General features: G+C 43.8%; 2 protein-coding genes across 2 annotated transcripts in view; one reads left to right on the forward strand and one right to left on the reverse strand.

Moving 5' to 3' along the window:
• Nucleotides 1-8099, forward strand: part of Ncapd3 (non-SMC condensin II complex subunit D3) — a 72136-nt gene extending 64037 nt beyond the window's left edge. The window contains exons 29-35 of the mRNA XM_051196932.1: nucleotides 49-231; nucleotides 807-964; nucleotides 1213-1352; nucleotides 2420-2494; nucleotides 7198-7269; nucleotides 7359-7419; nucleotides 7487-8099. Coding sequence (XP_051052889.1) covers nucleotides 49-231; nucleotides 807-964; nucleotides 1213-1352; nucleotides 2420-2494; nucleotides 7198-7269; nucleotides 7359-7419; nucleotides 7487-7595 — 798 coding nt within the window. The 3' untranslated portion in view covers nucleotides 7596-8099. The remainder of the gene's footprint in view (nucleotides 1-48; nucleotides 232-806; nucleotides 965-1212; nucleotides 1353-2419; nucleotides 2495-7197; nucleotides 7270-7358; nucleotides 7420-7486) is intronic.
• Nucleotides 8100-10344: 2245 nt separating this feature from the next.
• The window catches only part of Jam3 (junctional adhesion molecule 3), a 56843-nt gene continuing 43664 nt past the window's right edge, over nucleotides 10345-23523 (reverse strand). Inside the window, exons 2-9 of the mRNA XM_051196933.1 lie at nucleotides 20640-20705; nucleotides 19827-19940; nucleotides 15644-15796; nucleotides 15026-15228; nucleotides 13978-14077; nucleotides 11986-12115; nucleotides 11642-11696; nucleotides 10345-11345 (exon numbers count right to left, since the gene is read on the reverse strand). Of these exons, the coding sequence (XP_051052890.1) occupies nucleotides 11310-11345; nucleotides 11642-11696; nucleotides 11986-12115; nucleotides 13978-14077; nucleotides 15026-15228; nucleotides 15644-15796; nucleotides 19827-19940; nucleotides 20640-20705 (857 nt within the window). The 3' untranslated portion in view covers nucleotides 10345-11309. The remainder of the gene's footprint in view (nucleotides 11346-11641; nucleotides 11697-11985; nucleotides 12116-13977; nucleotides 14078-15025; nucleotides 15229-15643; nucleotides 15797-19826; nucleotides 19941-20639; nucleotides 20706-23523) is intronic.

The raw sequence follows: 23523 nt of genomic DNA on the forward strand, positions 1-23523 counted from the left end.
CACTTTTTTATCAGGAAGGTACTAAAGGATGCTCTGGGTCTATTTCAGGAGGTGATGCAAGATTACCGAGATGAAATCAAAGATTTCTTTGCAGTTGACAAACAACTGGCCTCTGAACTTGAGTATGATATGAAGAAGTACAATGAACAGTTAGCTCAGGAACAAGCTCTGACAGCACATGCTGATGTGAACAGAATGGCTGAAGATGGTGACAGAACACAGTCTGTGCAGGTATGAGAGGCCACCTGGGTTCACCAGCACTCTAGTCTGCTGCTTGTGGTCTTTTTTTTTTTTTTTTTTTTTTTTTCCCCTTGCATTCCTCAAAATCTGTAATCAGAGATTGGAGTTGAGATTTGGGGCTTGTTCCTTGCTGGCCAACTTGTTACAACCAGTAGCTCAAGGATTCTTTCTCTGGGCCCTGTCAGGGGACCTTGCCTAGAAAAGTGTGGCAATCATTAGAATGTGTGAGTTCCCAGTAGGTGCGCTGGCAGAGTACACATGCTGTTTGGTTTCTTTAGCCACCTCTACCTCCATCTTTCATGTCTTCTGGGTTGAATCTGCCCTGTAGAGCTTATTGTCTGTGATGGTATTTGTGAGTGTAGCTGTTGTTCATTCTTTTGTCCAAGGAGCCCTATCTAATATGCTATATTAAAAGGAAAAGACAAACCTGCCACAGCAATCATAAGAGGCTGTTTATGGATAGTTCTGTTTTAGAGGGAAGGTCTTAGTTGTCCTTGTCCAGAGTGAAAGTGGATTACCTGGGTACTTGTCATAGCATTTGATGGTATTCTTGTGTACTGGAATAGGGTGCTCCTGACTTACAAGCTGTACCTGCTGCTGCTGACCAGGAAAATGTTAATGTGCTTCTGGCCAGAAGCCGCCCTTCAGTGCCTGTGTCCAGCTTCACACCAGCTTTGACTCCCATATCTGAAAATGGGCCTCTGAAGATGACTCCGAGTGCCAGGTAGGGAGCCCACTGAGACAGCAGTAGCCGGAGGCTCTCATGGTATTCTCATAGCCATCTTTTCATTCCCAGCAGGCCTCAACCAGCACTGTCTCACCACTGTTTGTCCTGACACCTCACACCACATGCTTCCCTGAGAGACTGGGAAGAGGGCTTTTGAACAGGCTATCAGAAAGGAAGTGGGTGGGAACTGACGCCTCCATGGTGATCTGCACTTGCCATCAGCATCTGGGATCTTTTCTCCACAGGTCCATGTCCCTGAGTACCATTGCAATCCTGAATTCAGTCAAGAAAGCTGTTGAGTCGAAAAGCAGGAGTCACAGTCGCAGCTTAGGAGCATTGCCTTTCAGTGTAAAGTCTGGAAGCCCAGAAAAACTCCACAGCCATGGTAAGCCTTAAACTTGCCACCAGATAGACTGAGCATGTGGATTTCAAAAAGCCAGTATGTGTCTCATTCCTTTTAAAAAATCTTTTTTCCTCTTCTTTCTTTACCTTCCCCCCCCCCCCCCCAAATATGGTTTCTCTGTGTAGCCCTCACTGTCCTGGAACTCAGCCTGTAAATCCAGGCTGGCCTCAAACTCCCAGAGATCTGCCTGCCTCTGCTGGGATTAAAGGTGTACACCACCATCACCATCCAGCTGAAAATGTTTTCTGTTGTCCTTGAAATAGCATTAATTGGAGATGTAGGATTAAGGCTGAGCATATTTCCTGTGCTAAGGGATTTGGAAAAGGGAGTGTTAAACCCACCATTTTCCTAACATACATGTGCTTTATTCATGACTAGGTTCTTACTGTGTTGCTTTATAACTTGCTTCCTCTACACACCTGTAAGATACAGGGCAAAAATACTTCCATGAGTGTTTCAGAACTCTTGTCCGGGATCCAATCTTAAACTGGAAGTCCTGAGTCTTTTGTTACTTACCTATTCTTCAAAGTTTTGATGCTTTTCAATTTTTTTGTGTAAATGACACTGTTAAAGTCCTTGGAAGTAATCTTTTATGCAAATTTAGGCAAAATTAGGCAAAGGCCTAAGCTGGGTTTGGTGGTCTGCACCTATAGTTCAGCACTTGGGAGGGTGAAGTAGAAGGATTGTCGTGATTTTCAAATCAGCCTGGACTGCAGAGTGAGCCCTTGTCTCCAAAATAATAATACTAATAAATAATTTAAACATGTATGTGTAAAAATAAAGCTGTGACATTGCCAAACTGTCAAAAATGTAAAAAATAGTATGATTTTAGTTTCCGCTTCTATGAACACTTTGAGTGTGGACATTGCCCTGGAGCTTTACTTTTTATTTTGCGTTGTTTTCTTAATTTCTGTGACCTGTTTGTATGTCACTTAAAACATTGGGAATTTTTACTTTTCATATGTAGCTCATTTTCTTTTTTTTTCTTTTCCTGTATGATGCTGCTTTGGGATTTTGCACTGATAGATTTTTCTGTTCTATCTTCGAAGGTTCCTTAAGCATGGAGCAAGAGTCCGATACAGGTGTGAGACATGTAACTAAACGGGCAATCAGCACCCCAGAGAGTAAGTAACTAATTGGAATAAGCTAGTTTGTCCGAGCCTTCCCTCCAGTTGCCATAGTAACACTACTGATAAAACCTTCCACTGTAAGATAGTCCTTGTAATCGGCTGCTGATGCTCACTGCACTTCTGTCCATACTGCATGTTTCATGGTGACTGCTTTTACTTGATGGAGAGTTTACTGAACAGTAAGCACTCATCCCAGTGGTTCATGCATTAACTCAATTAAACCTCACAACAACCCGAGGGATTGTGTGTGATCACTGAACTGGGAACAGACAGGTCAGGTCACAGCCCAAATAACATTATGGAGGTCACCCTGTGCTAGTCTGGTTTGCCCTAAGCTGTGGCCAGAGGTTGATACTGCATGTATCTTGTGTGCTTTGGGTTCTTCCCTGGTGCACACTCCACCTGTATATACCAAGAGTGTGTCTCCTTACTTCCTATTGTATGTGTGCTCCTAATGCCCTAGGTCAGAACAGTTAGCTTCTGATTCTCCCAAACTGAACAAAAACTAACCCAGGGAGAAGACCCTTACCTAAAATGCTGGCACCAGGAGTGTGTACAATTTCAGATCTCTTGAAACTTCCAGTTCCAAGATTTTGGGATGTTTGCTTATATTTAATGAGATATCTTTGGAATGGGACCCAGCTTTAAACACACAATTCATTTGTCTCATATATGCCCCAAACATATAGCCTGGAATAATACAAAATCTGTTTGACTGTCAGCATCATGTGAGGTCAGTCATCTTCCACTTTGACTTTGTGTTGCACTGAAAATAATTCAGATTTTAGGTCATTTCCAATTTTCACTTTTTAAGATTGGCGTTGTTCAGCTTGGACTATAGAGGTCACTGCTGCCTGACATGCATACTCTGTGTAGTTCCTGAGAGCCTTCCTGGTGTACCTGCCCTGCCCTGCCCCAGCTGTGCATGCTAGGGTACCTGGTCAAGTGTCAAGCCACTCTTCATTCTAAATAGAGAGGCATCAGATATCTCTGCACTGCAGCCTCCACTTCAGCTTCATTCTTTCTGTCCTTGCTGTATGTTGGAAGCTGTTTATTTCTGCCTGTATGAGGCCAGCCACAGTGTCCCTGGATAGCTATTACAGAGACCTCTTCAAAAACACCAGATTGTGACCTCTGTGCCCCTCTGTGTCTCTCACTTTGGTCCCTGTGGCAGTGAGATGAGAACAGGACTTCTATTCTGGACAGCAGTGATAAGGCACTCATGCCTTCAGCCCGTACTTTCCCAGCATACCTCCTGGATTCTGGCTATTTGCCATTCTGTTAACTCATGGTGCTTTGGTGTCTTAAAATATGTAAGGGGCTATAGGTCACTGTCATGGAAGACCCCCTTTTTGGGGAGATTATTATGAATGATCAGAAATTCTCACCCTACTTTTCCTTAGATAACAGCTGGGTTGTGGCAGGTTTTGCTGTTAAGACAGTGATTTTGACTTGTTGGGTACCAGCAGATACGACGTTAGATATGTAAAATTGTCCTCCTCTTACAGAGAGAAGTTGTCATGTTCAGTATTCTGGCTCAGGGGAACAAAGTGCTTCTATTTTGGCTCTTAGGTACCATATGCTATAGGAGCAGAGCACATGTACCTCATTTCAGTTTTGACATCAGGGACCATGAGTCCCTGATGTCAGGCTTCAGTTGGTTTCCTGGCAGCATGTGTTGCTTAGCAGTGAAATCTGGCATGCTGCACTCATACGCTGCTTTAATTTACATGTATGGGCTCAGCTTTGATGGAAAATCAGACTTGGGTGTCACTGGGTCAGGACACTACCTATTCTTTCTCTGGCTGTCTGTGCAATTTCCACCCATCTGTATTTTAAACCAGGAAAGAAGGCTTAAAGAAGGGCCCCTGTTCTCTCCTTCTTGGGAGAACTGTCAGAGCTTGCATGCCTTGATACTTCAGAGGATTTCTGTGTTCCCACCCTGATGGCACCCTACCCATCACTTTCCTTGGTGGTCACCACCCACTCTGATGAGCTTATTTCAGCTATGATCCCATCTCCCTGACGGTTGAGGATACTGAACATTTTTCCATGGTTTATTGGCCATGTGGTCTTTGAGAACTTGTCGGATTAATATGCCCATTTATCCACTGGAGTTTGTTCTTTGGAATTTGCTTTAGTTCTTATTCTGTGACTTCACCAAAGGAGCAAGAAAGATTTTGCTCCACTCCGTAGATTGTCTGATCACTCTGTGTTTCCTATGCTGTATAGAGCTTTGTCATTGCTTTGATGCAATCCTGTTTCTCGGATCTCGCTGTCATTTCTTGGATTCCTAGAATTCTATTCATAAAGTCATTGCCCATAATTGTATCTGGAAAATTTCCCCGTGTTTCCTCTAGCAGTTTGAAAGTCTTACATTGAAGCCTTTGTCCCATTTCCAGGCGATTTTTGCCAGTGGTGAAAAGGATTTCATTTTACTGTTCTGTAGGTAGAGCCTGTCTTCCCTGTGCCATCTGCTTGAAGAGGGTGGGGTTCCCCTCAGTTTAAGGCACCTTTGTTGAAAATCCAATGGCTCCAGCTGTACAGGTTGGTGTCTGGGTCTTCTGCTCCCCTGAGCTGTGACGGCCCTGCCACTGCACTAAGTCTGAGTAGCATAATGAGCTCAGGTACTGCTGCTACTCCAGCATCCCTCTCTACTGGATCTCTGCTTTGGCTATTTGCAGGTTTTTGGTGCTAATGTGTGAATTTTAGATATTTTTTTCTATTTCTGCAAATAACCAATTTTGGTAATCAATAGCTGTATTTATTTTATACATCCATTTTCATGATGTGAATTCTGGTGATCCATAAACATGGGAAGTCCTATCTTTTTGGTTGAATCTAGCCTTTAATAGTCTTTATCCCACACAGGAAGTCTATCATCTGGTATCTTTTGGCCCCCGTTAGCATTTTATAGCTAAAAAGGTGTGTCTCCCCTTTTCTCTCCAGCCCATTAGACATTTTGTATTCAGCTATTGTGAATGGAATAGTTTTCCTGAGTTCTTATTCTGCCTTTGATTCTGAGCAGAGTGCACTAGAGCTGTGAGAACCACAGGCTTCCAGCTGCGAGTCAGTGTGTGAGGCAGAAGCGGATGATACAGGTGTGATTCCTTTCACAGTACAGATAGAGACCTTCCAGGGACAGGACCTGTGCTGCTTGATGGTAGTAGCAAAAGATGGGATTCTCTACCATTGTGTTGGCAGAGCTTGAGTAGCTGTCAGTGGTCCAGCACTACAGTGGGTGTTAGCATGTTTCCATCCATGAGGGTTCATGTATGTTTCTTAGGAGATGATAGAATGAGGGAGATGATAGAATGAGCTCTGGAGCAAACCTCACACATACCCATAGGAATACAGCCTGTGGACCCAGGCTCTGCTCCCTCATGGAGTTCTTAACAGCTTTGGCTGATCCACAGTACACCAAGGCTATAGCTGTAGGACTCCAGGATGGGGTAATGTGTCGAGGACAGGTAGAGGCGACAGAGGAGTTTAAGGTACACATAGGTATGACAAGCTAGGGTCTGCTGAAGAAAGATCATCCACATGCCCAGGGGACCCAAGCGGATTAAACCATGTTCATGAAGTTTCTGAGTTTATACAGGTAGCTTGGGGGCTATCTCAACCTGGTAGATTTTAGGTTCTCCTTGATAGACAGAGCCAAGGATACCTAACCAGGGCACTAACTTTACCTGCTCTTTAAATCAGCATGATCCCAGTAACACAGGAAATTATAGCAAATAAATTATTTCCTTGGCACTTACCTTGTACCAGATACTATGTTAAAACACGTTATATCTCATATGAGCGTACTAAGAATGACTTGAGTTTCTGCTGGTGAAAGAGCAGAACACAATCCCAGTGTACTTTGTGTTTCTAAGTATGGGCTAGAGGCTGAGGAGATCTTCGGGGTCAGGGACACACTATGAAAGGTCAAGAGGAGGGGGCGAGACAAACTGAGGTACGTACTGTGAGCAAGAACGGGAACAAGGGAGAAGAGAGTGGACATGGACATGTAGTGGACATTCCTGTGTGGTTCTGGCCAGGTAAACTGTTGGAGCACCACATATCAATCCTTCCAACACATAGTAGGAAGAAACGCCAGGGGCATAAGCAGTGTATTTTGACATCTCCTTAGGAAATACAGGTAATAGGACATGGAGAGAGAGACAGAGAGAATGAACCAGGAGGGAAGTTGAGGGTCACCTCCATGTGGTCAGTCACTGATGGAAGATGCAAATGAGATGGAAGGAGAAGCCATAGTTGTGTGAAAATGGAAGTCTGGCTACAGTGCAACCTTAGAAAGGCCCTGGGGGAAGAGGAAGTCAGGACAGGCTGACAGTGCCTCCATCTGGGTGACCATCCTGCGGCACAAAGAGGCTTTTTTTTTTTTTTTTGATGGGGGAGGGTGAGACAGGGTTTCTCTGAGTAGCTTTGAAGCCTGTTCTGGAAGTCGCCCTGTAAACCAGGCTGGCCTCAGAGATCCACCTGCCTCTGCCTCCCAAGTGCCGGGATTAAAGGCATGAGCCACCAACGCCCGGCACAAGGAAGCTTGTGATGAGTGGCTATCAACTGTGTATGAGGTAGAGGCCAGGACTGAAAACCAGAATAGAGAGAACTCAATGGCTGTCACTTAGGTCCCTGCATTTGATGTCTGCTTATTACTGAATTTTTATTAACACTGTTTCCCCTTTACCCAGAGTCCATCAGTAACGTCACATTTGGAGCAGGGGTCAGTTATATCGGGACACCAACTCCACTTTTTACCAAAAGTAAGTTACAGGTTTTCATCTGATCAGGACATGAACTGCCTCTGAAGTTCTGGAAAAACTAAATTTCTTTGTGTTTGACTCCTTTTCAGAGAAAATCGATGCTCGGGATCAAGGAAATGACATTTTATGTTTATCGCTACCTGATAAATCGTAAGTTCTCTTGGGTGGGTGTTTTTGTAGAGCTTTTTCTTTTCATTGACTACATTTTCTTCTCCAGGCCTCCACAGTCTCCACAATGGAATGTAAAGTCTCTGGCCAGAAACACAGGCAGCCCAAGATCCAGCAGGAGGTCCCTCCGCAAGGCCCCCCTGAAGACAGCCAACTGAAACAGTGTACTTCAGCAATAACTTCAGGGACATTTGCCTTTCCCGTGTGGAAGGGAAAAGGCTGGCATGGCATGGTCTATGTTTGGAGAGACTTGCCTATACAGTGCCAAGTCCTTTGGTAGGATACCAACATGGCTTTATTTAACTTGTGTTTGGCTAGCCAGCTTTCCATGTTTCTCTTTATGTTACTGTAATTGAGATTTGTAAATATAGAGAGATGACATATTTAGACTTTTTATAATAACAATAAGCTATTTAATATTGTGACATTGTGTTTGAGTCTCAAACCTGTGGTAAGTTATACTCTGGTCTTTAAGAGACACAATTTTAGAAACCAGCTTTCTTCTGTATAACTCAAGTGTCTATAACTTGTCTGAATTCATTATGATAGCTAATGGTAAAATTTTGATTGAAATATTTTTCTATTATTTATAATTACAGATTTATTAAAAGAGGTATACAGTCTTTCTAAAATGAAGTAATAAAGGTCAAATATAAATATAACCTAGCATTTAGTATAATTTTTCTGGCTTTTGGGACAGGGCTTTATTGGTGGTCGTCTTAACACTGCATTAAGGATTTACAAATACGTAAATACAAATAAGATCAAATCTTTCCCACTCTGGTTCATCTGCCCACCTGCCTGTGTTCCCATATAGAGACTTGTGTCTCCCTAACAACAGACATCCCATTAGTACATTAGGTATAACCTTGCCTATGATAAAACAGTTTCTTGACCCTTGTGTGGCAGTAATACTGACATGACACTGCTAAGGACTGTTCCACAAGTGGGCATGACTTGAGTCTCTTGACTTGGTATTGTTTGTGCACTCTGCTTTTTTAGAGATGTAAGTCTCACTTTATTGCTCAGCATGTTGAAGTGGGCTCATCTGGTCCTTTTCTTGGGTCAGCCTCCTGTAGCAGGGACTACAAGCATGCTCTGCCATCCATGGCTTGTGACACCTCCTCCTGCCCCCATGCTAAACCAGGATTGGTGTGCCTAGGCAAGCCCTCTAGCATGGAACTACACTCTAGCACCAAAAGTACTGTTTGTAGCGTGCATGTGGTACCTAAATCCGGGGATGGAGAATTACTGTACTTGGCCATTGATGGAGTAAGTGTCATAGCTGCTCTTGAGTGGACACTTGGCTGGTACAGATATGGCTCTCCTTATTGTGATGGACCCTTTGCGGAGCATGTGCCTAACCAAATACTAAGGACACAAGGTCAGCCTAACATAGGCAAGAAGTGGTTTCATTTTGTTTTCAAGTGTTTATAGATGAGTGAGTTTTAACAAATAACCAAATTGCAGTTGTGTTAGTATAAATCTTTAACGTCTACAAACAACAACTTCAACATCAATAGCCCAAAAAAAAAACAGCCTCTTTCAGGTTTCTTCAGTCACATCCATATCCTATCCTACGGGTCAGTGAGCTCCTTCAGGCCATGTCTGTGGAGTCACAGGCCACTGCTTTCCAGGCTCTCGTGTTACTTTGTCATACTTAGTTCCCATGGCATGGTGAAAGGTGACTTCAGGGCATAAAAGAGTAAAAGAAGGATCAGCATGGCTACCCTATTGCTGTGACAGCCACTGGAAGGCCAGCGTATTACTTTCCTACCCCACCCCATTAGATGACAGATATCCTGCTCTACCAAGAAGAGGTTATAGGTAAAGGAAGGATGAGGTTATCCAAGATGCAGAAACAAGAGAAACCAGGCTCCATTGGGCAGGCACAGAATTACTACCCTGCTGTTCCTGCCAGTATCTTAGCATATTAAAAAAAAAAAAAAAAAAAAAAAAAAAAAACAGTGTGCTTCAAGTAGTCGGTGAAAAAAAGGAAGCAGAGAGGAAAAAAAGGGAAAAAAAAAAAACCTGTAGAAGTATAAAAAAATATTAAGATCACAGAGTGGCTAGCTAAAAACCTCTCTGGGTGCAAGGTAGGATTAGGAACGCCTTTAGACACGCCTGGCTTCAAACCAGTTTTCATCATGAGTCTAGCATGGTAATGTGTTTGAGACCAAGAAAGGCTGTTCCTGAAGAATAAAGGCTTTTGAATGGTGTTTCTAATGTCCCATAAAATGAGTAGTGTCTCAGGTAGATAAAAGATTTAAAATAAAAAGTAGAAAACTGCTTTTGGCCAGGCATTTTACTTTGCTCACCATCAGGCTTTGTACCCTGGCTATCCTTTCTGATAGTCTTCACACAGCTGGGCTGGACACAATGGCTTGCATGGAGAAGACAGCCCGCAGTGCTGAGACACTTTCATCACAACAAAGATGAACAGTAGAATCTTTTTTAAATATTACTGGAGTTGACAGATTCGGTTTCAAATTGCCTTTGGCCTTGAATGCACTTATCAACTAAACAAATAATTAAAATGAATTTTAAAAACAAGTATGCCGGCCTTGTCTTATGACCTACCCAAAACACACTAAATTCAGATACAGCACCCAAAGACTGGGATGTCACTGGCCTCTAGCCCTCCTTCACTTCCAACATGAGAACAGCCCAGGAACCACCAATGAACACTTGAACCCAGGTTCAGTGCTGAGGTCAGAGCTGTGCAGGCTGTAAGGGGACATTACATCCCACACAAGTTAGTGACCATGAGCAGCGACTTAATCTCAGCAACCATCCAACTCGGTCTGCACGGTACCTCTCTGGGAGTCGGCAATCTCAGGAAGAGGCTACTCAAAAGTAGCCCAGGAGCTCCCAGGGTTTCTTTATGTAAAAAGATACAGACATGACTAGATTTGAATTCTTTAATGGTTTCCTAAGCAACAGTGGTCAGACAGTAAGTTTTCTTATGAAAAATACTAAAACTTTTTGTGAACAAAGGAATGTTCAGCCAGCCTCCTTAAGAGAATCCCTTAAAAGACTTTATTACTCATATTTTCCAATTGAACACTAGTAGCCCAAACCTTCTAACTTTAAGTTGAACTCTTAAAAAAATACGTTTTGAAACACTGTGTGGCAATATATTTACAGTTTATATAGAAATTTTCAATAATCAAAATACATCTTTAGCAAAAATTTAGAATGTTAAAATTTTATAAAATAAGCAAGACCAATAGAAAAGCAGACTTCAGTACCATTTCAGACTTAGCTTAAGACAGAGGTTCTCCTATATCCTGGCAGCTCTTGGGAAGGAGAGTTCTCTGGGTAAGATCTCTTTCCAGCAAGCAATTTTACCTTTCTGATTTGGATTTTTTTTATAAAATGCTGATCCAATCAAATTTTCCAGGATGGATATGAAAATACTACTGGCCAATCAACAGAGGCAACACGGTGGGTCAGGGTCCAGGGAGCAAGGCACTGCCTGAAAACCTTTCTGGGGCACTGTCACAGGCATGCTCACAGAACTGCTACTGCAGCCCAGCCCCTTGTCTTCTCACAGCCAGTGCTGTCCTGGCTGCTAAACAGCCTGGGGCAAGAATCGTCCAAGTTGCCCTGCACAAGAAAACTGACAACAGAAAGGCATTGAAGATCATCCTAATCCCCATAAGGGAATCAGGCTGGCAACAGTCTAGGTTACTATGCCCATCTTCAGGAGGATTTCTTTTATTCATGTGGCTTGTTAAAGAGAAGGAATTGACTTTGGCTGAAACAAAAAGCTTCTGCATGGTAGCTCTGACCAGGTGCCCTGGGCTCACAGCAGCCCTTGACCAGTCTCCAGTAGAGGTATTTGCAAGTGCTCTCCCAGCCATCAGGTCTCAGATAACAAAGGACGATTTGTGTCTGAAGTCACCCTGCAAAGACAGCACAAAGAACCAATTCAGGGGCTTTGTTGGGTGGTGTTAGAGACACACTGGTCAAATCAAATGTAATCTAATCATGTCCCCCAAAGAGGAAGCCAGGGCCAACACTAAGCAGCAGAAAGTCTCATTTAGTAATAAGTAAACCCCCTTAGTATTGAACTCACAAGGAAAGAGTTACCATGAAGGCCAAGGAGCTCAGGGAATGCATTCTAACTCCCAGGTACCTTGAGATCCTCTGGATTTCCTGGCAGGACACGCCTAGACCATTATATTTTCTGCTCTCTTACCTCATCACTTGTGCGAATGTAGTTAACGCCATCATGCTTCCCTGGGCTCTTATAACTGTGAACAGAAGACATTCAGTGGTGTGCCTATGTTGTAATAGCAGAAGACATCACCACTGACATTTGGCTTCTACACATATGTGCATGCACAAACACCATATATACACACACATACATGCACACAAATGCACCCCCATACACATACACATAAATGCATCCACACCATAACACACATATATATGTACACAAATTCACAGACACACATACATGCACACAGATTCACACGCACACACATGCGCACACCACACACACAGTCTGAACTTCACCTTCAGACAAGACAGGCATACCTTTCTCCATCTTGTGTATTGTTGATGAAACAGCCACGTCTGTATGCACAGCAGATGCCCATCGTGATCAGAGTGAGAACAATAAGGACAACCAGTACTCCCCCAATAATCCCAGCAATATTCAGATCATCTACAGAAAAATTTGTGGGCAGAAATGGTGTGATCCATCCTTGTTAGGTCACCTTTCCAATCCCCCTCCCCATTTACCCCTCTCTCCATTCATGCCTACTCTATCCAGGAAAGTTTTTTAAATTATTATTTAAATTAGAAACAATTTTGTTTTACATGTCAATCCCAGTTCCCTCTTTCTTCCCTCCTCCCCTACTCCCCACCCATCCCCCATTCCCATCCCTTTTCTGTTCTCCAGGGAGGGTAAGCCCTTCCATGGTGGATCTTCAAAGTCTGTCATCATTTGGAGCAGAGCCTAAGCCCTCCCCAGTGTGTCTAGGTTGACAGTATCCCTTTATGTGGAATGGGCTCCCAAAGTCCATTTGCACACTAGGGATAAGTACTGATCTACTACCAGAGGCTCCATAGACTGCCCAGTCCTAACTAACACCCACATTCAGGGGGTCTGGGTCAGTCCTATGCTGGTTTCCCAGCTATCAGTCTGAGACCCATGAGCTCCCCATTGTTCAAGTCAACTGTTTCTGTGGTTTTCTCCAGCCGGGTCTTGACCCCTTTGCTCATCAATCCTCCCTCTCTACAACTGGATTCCAGGAGTTCAGCTCAGTGCTTAGCTGTGGGTGTCTGCCTCTGTTTATATCAGCTACTGGATGAAGGGTCTAGGATGGGAAAGGGCATTTAAGGTAACATCTCCAGTATTGCTTAGATTCTTAGTTGGGCTCATCCTTGTAGATCTCTGAATATTTCCCTAGTGCCACATTTCTCTTTAGATCTATAAGGGCTTCCTCTATTATGGTACCTCTTTTTCTTGCTCTCCTGTATTTTTCCCTCAACTCAATATTCCTGCCCCTCATGTCCTCCTCTTACCTCTAGAAGAGGAAACTAACTCTTAACATCTCTCTGGTTTAGAAGATACAGGCAACCATAACCCCTGATCATAAAAAATAGTAGTGCATGGTTGGTTCAAATCCAGTTACATGCAAAACCATTGAGAAGTTACCAGTGTAGAAAAAGCTTTAAGATCTTGTAAATATTACTCATGAAGAAATGGCTATACAATTAGAGCCAGGAGCCCTAAGGAAAGTAACCTTCCCAATTTATACAGTCTGCCTTTTCTGTAGATTACTTGGAGACATAACAACTGGTAAATGCAAACTTGTCCTTTCACTTCACTAGCCCCCATCCTCAGCTTCTTAAAAGCTCTGCAAGATCCAGGTGGTGGGGGCTCTAATAGTTTATGTAAATACAGATGCATGAAGAATGCAGGAAACCTTCCTACAATTGCAAATGACCCTAAAGTAATTCTACTGGAATGCTACATGCACACAGACACTTCTAACAATTTTGGGTGGTTCCTGAACCCCATGTGTAACAGTACCCCAAGAAGCTATGGAAACCACTGCTCTGAGGTGGCCACAACTGACAATCTGAGAAGCTCTCCATGTGGCTCAACTTACCCTATGCACTTCCTCCTGACACCATCCCCCCCATGAGCCCACTCCCTAGACATGACATCACAGAACAGGGAATAGCACGGGGCTTTAAGTTTCCTGCAAAAATAGCTACTAACTGAGTACATCAGGGCTCCCCATACAACGGTCATTTACCTAAGAATTTACTATACCCTGTGAAAGTTCCATGACTGCTGCCAACACCCAAAGCTCCCTGGGAGTTTGAGGATCTTCTTATTTAGATATTGTTCTTTTCATACTCCCCTCAGACTGCACTGGATTTGATGAGTCCCTTGTCAGCTCCAGAGGAAAAGCCACCCATGGCAGAGTGGTTAGCTAAACTCACGTCCAGCCTTCATCTCTAACTATTCTATTCATTCCCCAGACTTCAATGTAATCTTTTCAAGTGACTCACAGACTTCCATGTCCTGGCCCTCACACCTGGATGCGCCTGCGTCATTCGAAGCAATGCAGTAGTACTGCCCAGAGTCGTCCTTGTGGACAGCACTGAAAACCTGTTCCAGAAATGACAAGTATTACTTCACTCCACAGGACAAACTGACAGACACCAAGGCTGACAAAGGCCTGATGAGGCCACAAAGTCATCAGTTCATCCGCTGTGGCCTCCCTGTGGCTTCCCAGGCACACGGTCCCTCCAGGAGAGAGAGCAAAGCCGGGCAATAACTAGATGAAGCCCGCATCACTTTCACTCTGAAGTCAAAGCAATCCTAATAACTCTCCTTAGATAATACCAAACATCCTATTACCATCACCGAATCAGTACATGCAGCTGGATAGTTCACAAACCAAGACAACCCCTGCTGAGAAGTGCCACAAGGCCAGCATGACTTTTTTTTTTTTTTTTTTTTTTTTGGTCTCCCATTGTGGCTTCCCACTACTAGTAGATTATTCTGAAGTAAATTCCAGATGTTTTATCCTTAAGTGGCTCTCAGCCTTCCTAATGCTGTGACCCTTTAATCCAATTGCTCATGTTGTAGTGACCCCCAACCATAAAATTATTTTCATTGCTACCTCATAACTGTAATTTTGCTACTGTTATGAATAGCAATGTAAATATCTGTGTTTTCTGAAGGTCGTAGGTAACCCCTGTGAAAGGGTCATTTGACCCCCTGGTTGAAAACCCCTACTCTACATGATAAGGACTTAAAAGTATAATCACAACATAATTGTGTTAATAACTACTTACTATCAAACATTTGTCCAGTAATCACATTTCCCTCACATGATTTATCTGTTCGGTTGATTATTCAAACTAGGATTCTGATAATGCCTACCCGTTTATTTACTTGCCCCTTGGTCTCTTCTAAAAGAACAGGTTTCCTCTTAAAGAAAGCGAGCACTTTTACTGTAGAGTTTCTGGTGTTCTGGGTTTCTGCCTCTGCCTTGAGAAGGACCCTCCTTCACCGAATGCATCTGTGTCCTCACTTTAAAAGAGCTCTTACCAGAGTGCCTGTCTCCGAGTTCACAAGGAAAGATGAATTGTGAAATCTGGGGTTGGCTCTGGAATCTGTAGGCAGTGGCACATCATTGCGGTACCAGCTGTAGTGAGGCCGGGGATAGCCCTCACTCTCCTGGCACTGCAGTGTCGCCATCTTGCCTACAGGCACAGCCTTCGGTACTCTGCAGACGGGGGTCACTGGCTTCACTGTAAGCAAAATATGGATTGATGTTTCAATCTCAGCACAAGCCCCTTGTAACAAAACCCAGTGCAATAAAGCAGCCCCATAGTCCATGGCGGCTGCCTGCTGACTGCACCCTGCCGTCTCTTGGAGCTCATTCCACCCCGTATGTCCAATCCCAGTTTCCAGTTCTTCCACCTTTAGAAGTGAACTGAAAAGGAGACGATGCAAAAGCAGGTCCCTAGGTGAGTAAGGAACGGAACAGGTGCTCTGCCTCCACCATCCCACCCCACCTCTTGACAACCTCAGTAGCTCCCTCTCCAAACTGCAGATAGCCCCAGGAATGAAGTTCTGAAAGAATGAGATCAAAGTATGAGCTGGTCTCTTACTCCAGAGCTAAGGCCTGGCCAGCGGAAATGCTTCACATTAATGGGTTCCCACCTTGCACAATTAACTCAATGGTAATCTCATCAATTTCTTTTCGGTCATTTAGAGCAACGACCTCGCAGCGATAGATGGCTGAGTCTGACCGTGTCACATTCCAGATCCTCAATGAAGTTTTTCCAAACACATCTGTACGACCTGCCAGGTCCCCTATAAAAAAGAAGACACAAGTTATCAGCCACTGGAAGACAGTGTGGGGCTGAACTTGATGGCAGAACAAGACTGCAGACTGCTTTCTGTCCTGTCCCCAGGTGATTTTCATGAGGACTGGGCCACGGACTTCTTCCTATATGCAACCTGAGCATCAAAAATAATAACTGATGTTTAAGATAAAGCCAGGAACCTTATTTTCTCTTTATTTAATCCCCAGGAGAGAATCCCCACTAAAATGAAAACCAAGAAACATTAAAAACAAAATCCACAAAAGATGTTGTGGCTAACCACATGCAAAAGAAGAAAGCTGACCACTGGCTGTCCTCCCTATTCAACAAATACCTACATAAGAGTTGAATGAGATACCAAGTGGCAGGACACTGGGAAGGCAGAGGCAGGTGGATCTCTGTGAGTTCAAGGCCACCCTGGTCTATAGAGTGAGTTCCAGGACAGCTAGGACTGCAAAGAAACCCTGTCTTGGTGGGGGGAAATGTTGAATCAGAGTTGGGCTTAGTGGTACATTTATTTGCATTTCTATAAACTTATAGAAACTTGAATTTGAGATTAGCTTGGGCAACACAGTAAGTTCCAGGCTACCCTGGGCAACATTAGCAAAGTACTGCCCCCAAAAGTAAATAAAACTATACCAGTCTTAAGGGGAAAAAAAGCACAATTTTCTTATTTACTTTATGCATATGAGTGTTTTGCCTGCATGTATGTCTGGTATACACAAAAATAGGGGAGGGCATCAAATACCCTAGATCCTGAGTTACAAATGGTTGCCAGCCACTATGTGGGTGCTGAGAATCAAACATAGGCCCTCTGCAAAAGCGGCCAGAACTCTCAACAACTGAGCCATTTCTCCAGAAGGCATAATCTTCATGACCTTGATTTAGCTAACAGCTTCTTAGATAAGAGAACAAAGACATAAGCACAAAAAATTGGGGCTATATTACATTTCATAAAGTTCAAAACCTTTGTGCTTTAAAGGACATAAGCAGGTGACAATCTACAGGATGGGAGAAATTCCCACATCATATCAGACTAGTCTCTGGAATATATACATTTACTTCCCAAGAAAACAGCTGCCCAATATGCACATGAAGATAAAACTTCACTGAGGTGCCTTTATATATCCTCTAAGACTATTCAAACGTCAAATGATCAAAAGTGTTGGTAAGACCACAGGGGTGGGATGGAGGTCAACATTGCTAGTGAGAATGTAAAATGATGAAGCCGGGGTTGGGTAGATGGCTCAGTGGTTAAGACAATTTATATTACTTTTGCAGAAGATCCAGGTTTGGTTTCCAGCAACCACATAGTGGCTCACAACCATCCACAACTCCAGTCCCAGCGGATTTAATGCCTTCTTCTGACCTCTGTACCCAGCGCACGTATCTAGTGCACAGACAAGCATGCAGACAAAAGACTCAGACACATAAAAAATAAAATCTTTTAAAAATTGACACCACTTTGGAAAGCAGCCTGATAATTTCTTCAAAAACTCACTTGCAGCTACTATCTGATCCAGTAGCCGTGTGCTCGGTGTCCACACAGACATGAGTACAGAATACTGAGAGTCAACATGTGAAAGCCATCCAACTGTACACATAAGCTGATGAATGGACAAAGTAATGTAGTAACCACACAATGAACACTGACTCAGCCACAAAAGGGAAGAAAGTTCTGATCCATGTTGTACATGGATGAGTCCTGAAAGTACTATGCTAAGTGGAAGAAGCCAAGAACAAAAGACTAATGTTCCCTTTATATGAAGTCCCCCCCCCAAAAAAAAAATCTGGAGAGAAAGAATAGATAAAGGGCCACTAAGAGGTAAAGGAAGGGTCCTGCCTTTTCATGGAGATGGTTTTCTTCCTGGCTATGGAAAGATTCTGGGATTGGACAGGGTGGTGATTCCATTCTATGTAAATATGACAACTCCAAGGGGACAGATCTAACAGGTGCTTTGGGCACAGTCCTACCCCAAGGCATAATAAGAGTCCTGCCTCCAACCTGGTCCTTTGTGATAGATGCTCTTTTCTTTATGGTAGCCATTCCTATGGCTAAGAGTCCACAAAAAGGAAGTTGTTATTGTTTGTGATGCAAATTATAATTTAGGGCCTTGTGCATACTAGATCCTGTGGTCCATCACTCTGCCCATCCCTACCTGGCCCCCACCCATCGAAATAAGCATTTTCTTTCTTAAAGATTTATGGGGTTTTGTGTGTACATGTGTGTGGGTATGTGCAGGTATGAATTCAGTGTCTGCAGAGTGCAGAAGAGGCTATCAGACACCCAGGAGCTGGAGCTACAGGCTGCCTTGAATGGGAGCTAGGAACTGAGCTCAGGCCCTCTGCAACAGTACATACACACTCACAACAACTCAGTCATCTCTCTGGGCCCCCAAAATACTTTGGGCTTTTATGTTTTTAATAAGTATGGCTTTTTAAAGATTTACTTATTTATATTTTATGTATGGGTATTTTGTCTATACACCACATGCAAACGTAACCCGTGGAGGCCAGAAGAAGGAGTCCGATCCCCTGTAGTTGTGAACCTCCAAAGGAGCTAATACTGAGCTTCAGACATAGCCCTAGATGTTGTTGGGTCTTGGCCTTTTTCCCCCCTCAGTCCTAGAGACTGAATTCAGGGTTCATGAATGCCAGGCAGGCACCACACCAGTGAGCTACGGTTGTAGCCAACCAACTATCTTTAAGAGCATACAACTCCTGATAACATGTAAAACTCAAATCACAAAGACTGGCTTCCCTAACCCTGAACACATCCTCACTGGACTGCCTATTTATTTCTTCCCTCAGTGAGAGAAGGGAAACGACACCCACCATGTCATCTCTGTAAAGCCCCTCAGAAGAACAAGCAGTCACTCCCCAGACTTCCCTAACGCCTTAACAGGCCAATTCCAGCCCCTTCAGGCAGGAGAGTAGCCAGGCCCTGCCCTACAGGAAAAGCCCAAGATCAGACCACAGAGTCCCACCAACCCCTGAGCTTGCCCCAAGATCGGGCAGGCCACCCTGGAAAGCTCAAGGTGCCCCCTGCCCAGGTCTCTGCTGCTTCTCTCCTGTGCAGAAGCAACCACTCATCCCTCTATCTTTTCCCAATAAATCTCTTGTGTGAAGTGTGTTGTGTGGTGTGACTGTGGGAGTCCTTGGCTCCCAACTGCCAGGATGCCTTTCCTCTCAGAGCTGTAACCACTGCATGTCCTAACAATTCTACCCTTACTTTTCCAAGTACCTCAGCTCAGCCACTGAGAGCAACCCCACCCACCAGACTGCAAGGGAAAGCTGCTATGTTATGGTCCTGCTCTGAGTTAGCTCATCTCCAGTCTCTTTTCACCCGAGTCTTCAAATGGGAAGGCCACATCACTTCTCCTAGCACTTCTGATGGGTATTAATGACTGTCCTGACTTGTCTGACAGCTAGTACACCTCATGTCTTCCTCATCTCTGCCTCTGGCTGCAGCTCTTCTCATCAGCTGAGATCTTCCTCATTTCTGTATGTCCATATGCAGCATTCTGTCCTGTCACCACATCTCTCTCCACTCCACATTTGCTATCTTGCCTGAGCACTCTGCAGCCCACTGTCCAGATGGCCCTCGGTCTTCTCCCTGCCAACCCATGGCAGCTTATGTTAGTACTGCCCCCAGATAATGTCCTGCCAGCCAATGTACGGAGACCCCAGCACTTCACACTGGACAGTGCAGCTCAGTGGGAACCTGTGGCCCCATTCTGTGTGATGATCTTTGTCACTTGCTCACACAATGTCTGTCATAGGCCATAACAACAAGGCTAAGGAAGTTGTTGTGATTTCTCAGACAGGTGGGTTATGCAGAGATCCAAGTCCTTGCTAATATCGATGTTAAAGTTGAAATTTTCTAAAAGAATCAACTCAGAAATCAGAACAGTGGTAACTACAGGGGCAGGTTAGTAGTCTAGGCTACATCTCTATTATAAACAAACTGCAAGCCCTATGGACACAAGTGAGTAGCACAGAGGATGATGGGGTCATACCTTGAATCTTGTTGTCAAAATACACATATGTGGTTTGGCCATCTTGGATTTTCTTCCATTCAATCCTAGGGTCATTTGTCTGTGAGTCCGTAATGATACAAGACAATTCTACACCTAATAAGCAATGGGAGAAAAAGTATAAGCTTAATCTTTCCAAGATTTCAAGATGATTTTCTTTCTTTTGCCAGAAAAACAATAAAAACATTACTGAATCTATTAGATGAGATTTCTTTGTTGTGTAGGCACAGTGATAGGCAGGAAACAGACGGCAGCCAATGTAAACCACAGAGAATACCACTAGTCTTCGCATACACAATAGCCATCCATCCTGAGCATTCTTGACCATTATGTACAGGGAACTGAGGGCTGGAAGGATGGTTCAGTGGTTAAAAACACTAACTGCTCCTGCACAAAGCAGTTCAAGTTCCAGCACACAGCTCCCTGTAACTCCAGCTCCTACAAGTTTAAGGCTCCCTCTGGCCTCTGCAGCATCCCCACAACATGTACACAGACAGACACATGGTCACAAATAAGTATTTTTTTTTTTTTAATGATAATAGATTGATAGTCCTAGCACTTGGAGGGCAGGGCCGAGGTAGGCAAATCTCTGTGAGTTCCAGGCCAGCCTGGCCTCTGTAGTGAATTCCAGGCTAGCCAGGACTACACAGGGAGATCCTATCTCAAACAAATAAATGTGTAAATAAATTAATTAATTTAACTAAATAGCCACAAGGAAGCAGGTGTTGGGTTGGCTGCAGAGCTACCCAATGTCCACGAGGGGGCCCATTCCTCTCCATGTTTCCTTGTACTTACTTTCAAATTCATGGACCACTGGGTTTCGGTTGCTGGATTTGAGATTCACTGCCTCTATCAAGCAGCCTAAAGGGAAAAACAAAAGTGAAATCAGATACTCTGCACCTTCATAACAGCAAGAAACACTGGGTAGAGACCACAGCTTTTCCTTCCATGTAAATGTGGATGTCTGTCAGAAAACACAGAGGATGGGAAAATACATCCTAAACACTCTCTTAGGGACAAACAGCAGTTGCTGCTTTCTTTTCGGTATGCCCTCTGGAAGGAACCAAGAGAAAGAGAAGACCCTTGAAGCCCACATTCCTCCTCAGTCCTAGACAGAGCCCTTAGAGTGCCTTTCTAAGAACTTCTTCCCTGATGTTTTGCCATCTCTCATACAGACTGCGGGCCTCTACCATGCCTCCCCGTCTTTCCATCTCTCTAGGCGCCAAGTCCTATAAAGGCAATCTTGATGGCCCCCGCACACTTAAAAAGCCAGGTCCTGAAGCCACCCCTTCAGGATGACCACAACCTTCTCTTCATGGCAGTCATCCAACTAAGAGTCTGCCATACTGTATTTTCATCTAGCTTAGGGCATCCAGTACATGAAGAACTTCACAGCGGACTTGAGTGAAATGAGAAAGTTATTAGTATATTTAGTGATTCCCATGCAGCTAAATTTTTAGAACTGATGAAATCAAGATACACTGCCTCAATGGTCTCAACGTTTTTCAACCAATCTTGCAAAGATAAATAAACAATCCATAATGTTCTGTGCTTCTACTTCTAGTCTCTAAGAAAAGTTACCACCACTCACCAAAGAAAGCTCTGACACATTTACAGGAGGCTCTGATTCCTGGCTATGTGGCTAAAGATAGAGCTATAAGCTGGTAAGAGTTTAGATTGCAGAATTACAAGTCTTGGAGAAAAGATGGAATTCCTCTAGAACACCATTTGCATTCTCACTCCTACATTAGTGGGTTGCTGGCCATGACCATCCACTATTTCCTTTGTGGTATACAAGGATGTGTGTTTACTTCCTTATTTACTAAGAATTCACTCACATTTGAGCAAAAATATGAAAGACTTGAAAAAGGTAATGGAAAGCAGAGGCATAGTATATCTAAGCTGCAGTTACTTCTATGGAAGACTGCAGAACAATACCTGAAGATAGTCTGTTTGGGGGTAACCATGAGCTACCCTTTGTGAGGGCCAGGGGAAAACACTGTACCTACAATACTATATCTCCTTCAACGTGAAAGCTCACAGTGGCTCATTAATGGGGAGTCTCGCATGATACACTGCCTATCTGGCAAGCTCACCCAGGTCCCTTCTAATGGAAGTCACCACTAATAGTTCTTTTGGTATGATCTCCATGATGTGGATCTATAATCGGCTGTAAGGGACTGTGACCTCCCAAAGATGACCAAAGGGTCCTCTGAGGCGCCTGCACAACAAATCAGGCCCTTTATCAATGAGTATGAGTTGAAGAAAGCGAGGTAGAGAGTTTAGAGTCACAAGAGGAGCAGAGAGAGGTAGACTGTAAGGAGATGAGGAGCTTTATCACCAAACACCAGAGCAGACAACAGCGAGTCAGCTCCAGGGCTGCTGTCTAGGCACTGCGGTAGCTACAGTGCTGACAGTCACTTTTCACTAAGGCCACAGATAGATATGTGTGCCTACAACAGACCTGTTTCTCATAAAAGACTGTAAGGCAAGAGCTTTGAGAGTGGGAATGACTGCCTTTCTATGACTCCAGAGCACTAATTGAGACCCTCAGTGCTTTCAAGGCAAGCACCTGATTGACCAAATTCTCTCTCTAGACTATATTTTATTTTTAAATGGCACATAGGGTTTTGGGTTGAGTTTCTATTGCTGTAATAAAATCCTATGACCAAAGCAATTTGGGAAAGAAAGGGTTTATTTCATCTTGCAACTCATTTCACACTCCATGGCTGAGGGAAGTCAAGACAGGGACTGAAGCAGAAGCCATGGAAAGGTGCTGTTTACTGGCTTGTTCCTCATGGCTTGCTCAGCCTGCTTTCTTATATGCTCAGGATGACCTATACAGGGGTAATAGCACCCACAATGGGCTGGGCCCTCCCACATCAATCTATAATCAAGAAAATGACCCCCCCAGACTTGCCACTACAATCTGATATAGGCCTCAGTTAATGGCCATAGAGGCCTCAGAGGCACTCAAATCAACACAGGCCACTGCCACTGCTCTTAGTTGTCCACTAACTAGATGTAAGACCCTCTTGCTAAAGATGCTTTGGCTACCACTGCCTTTGGATGCAGGAAACCAGCTTACACTGGGCCAGAAGGTGCTATGCAGGCTGCAAAAAAAAAAGACATCAACAGTTTTACTAAGTGCTGGACACTGCATGCTACAATACTGACCCCCTACAAGATATGACCACTGGTATGATAATGGCATGACTGGTTTGGAGGTAAGCTTTTCCAGAGATGGTGTTTGTGCCTATTACTGTAAACCTAGTCAAAATTTATAACTTGTGAATCCTACAGCTATTCTTTTGTTAAATGCCTATGTTGTCAAACTACTTTCTACAGATTTGTTTCAAACTACTTTCTACAGATTTGTTTATGCTGCTCTCAACCTTGGATAGAGAAGCTTCTTTTTGCAATGGACAGTTGTTAGTGCATACACTCATAATTGGTCCAAGTGCTAAGTATAAATAATTATCAATGCAGCTATGCATGCATCATCTATATCAATGTCACACCATCCAAAGCTCAGGGAACTTTGCAGAGTGTGGTGGGAAGAATGTCCAAACCACTAGATAGAAAAGAGAGAATGAAGTGCTCATTTTTGGATAAGACAAGCTTTGCATTCACAGACTCATGGCAACTGTGGTTACTGGCACAAGACCAGTACAAGATC

The sequence above is a fragment of the Phodopus roborovskii genome, unplaced genomic scaffold (assembly GCF_943737965.1).
Source record: "Phodopus roborovskii unplaced genomic scaffold, PHOROB, whole genome shotgun sequence".
Taxonomy (NCBI): Eukaryota; Metazoa; Chordata; class Mammalia; order Rodentia; family Cricetidae; genus Phodopus; species Phodopus roborovskii.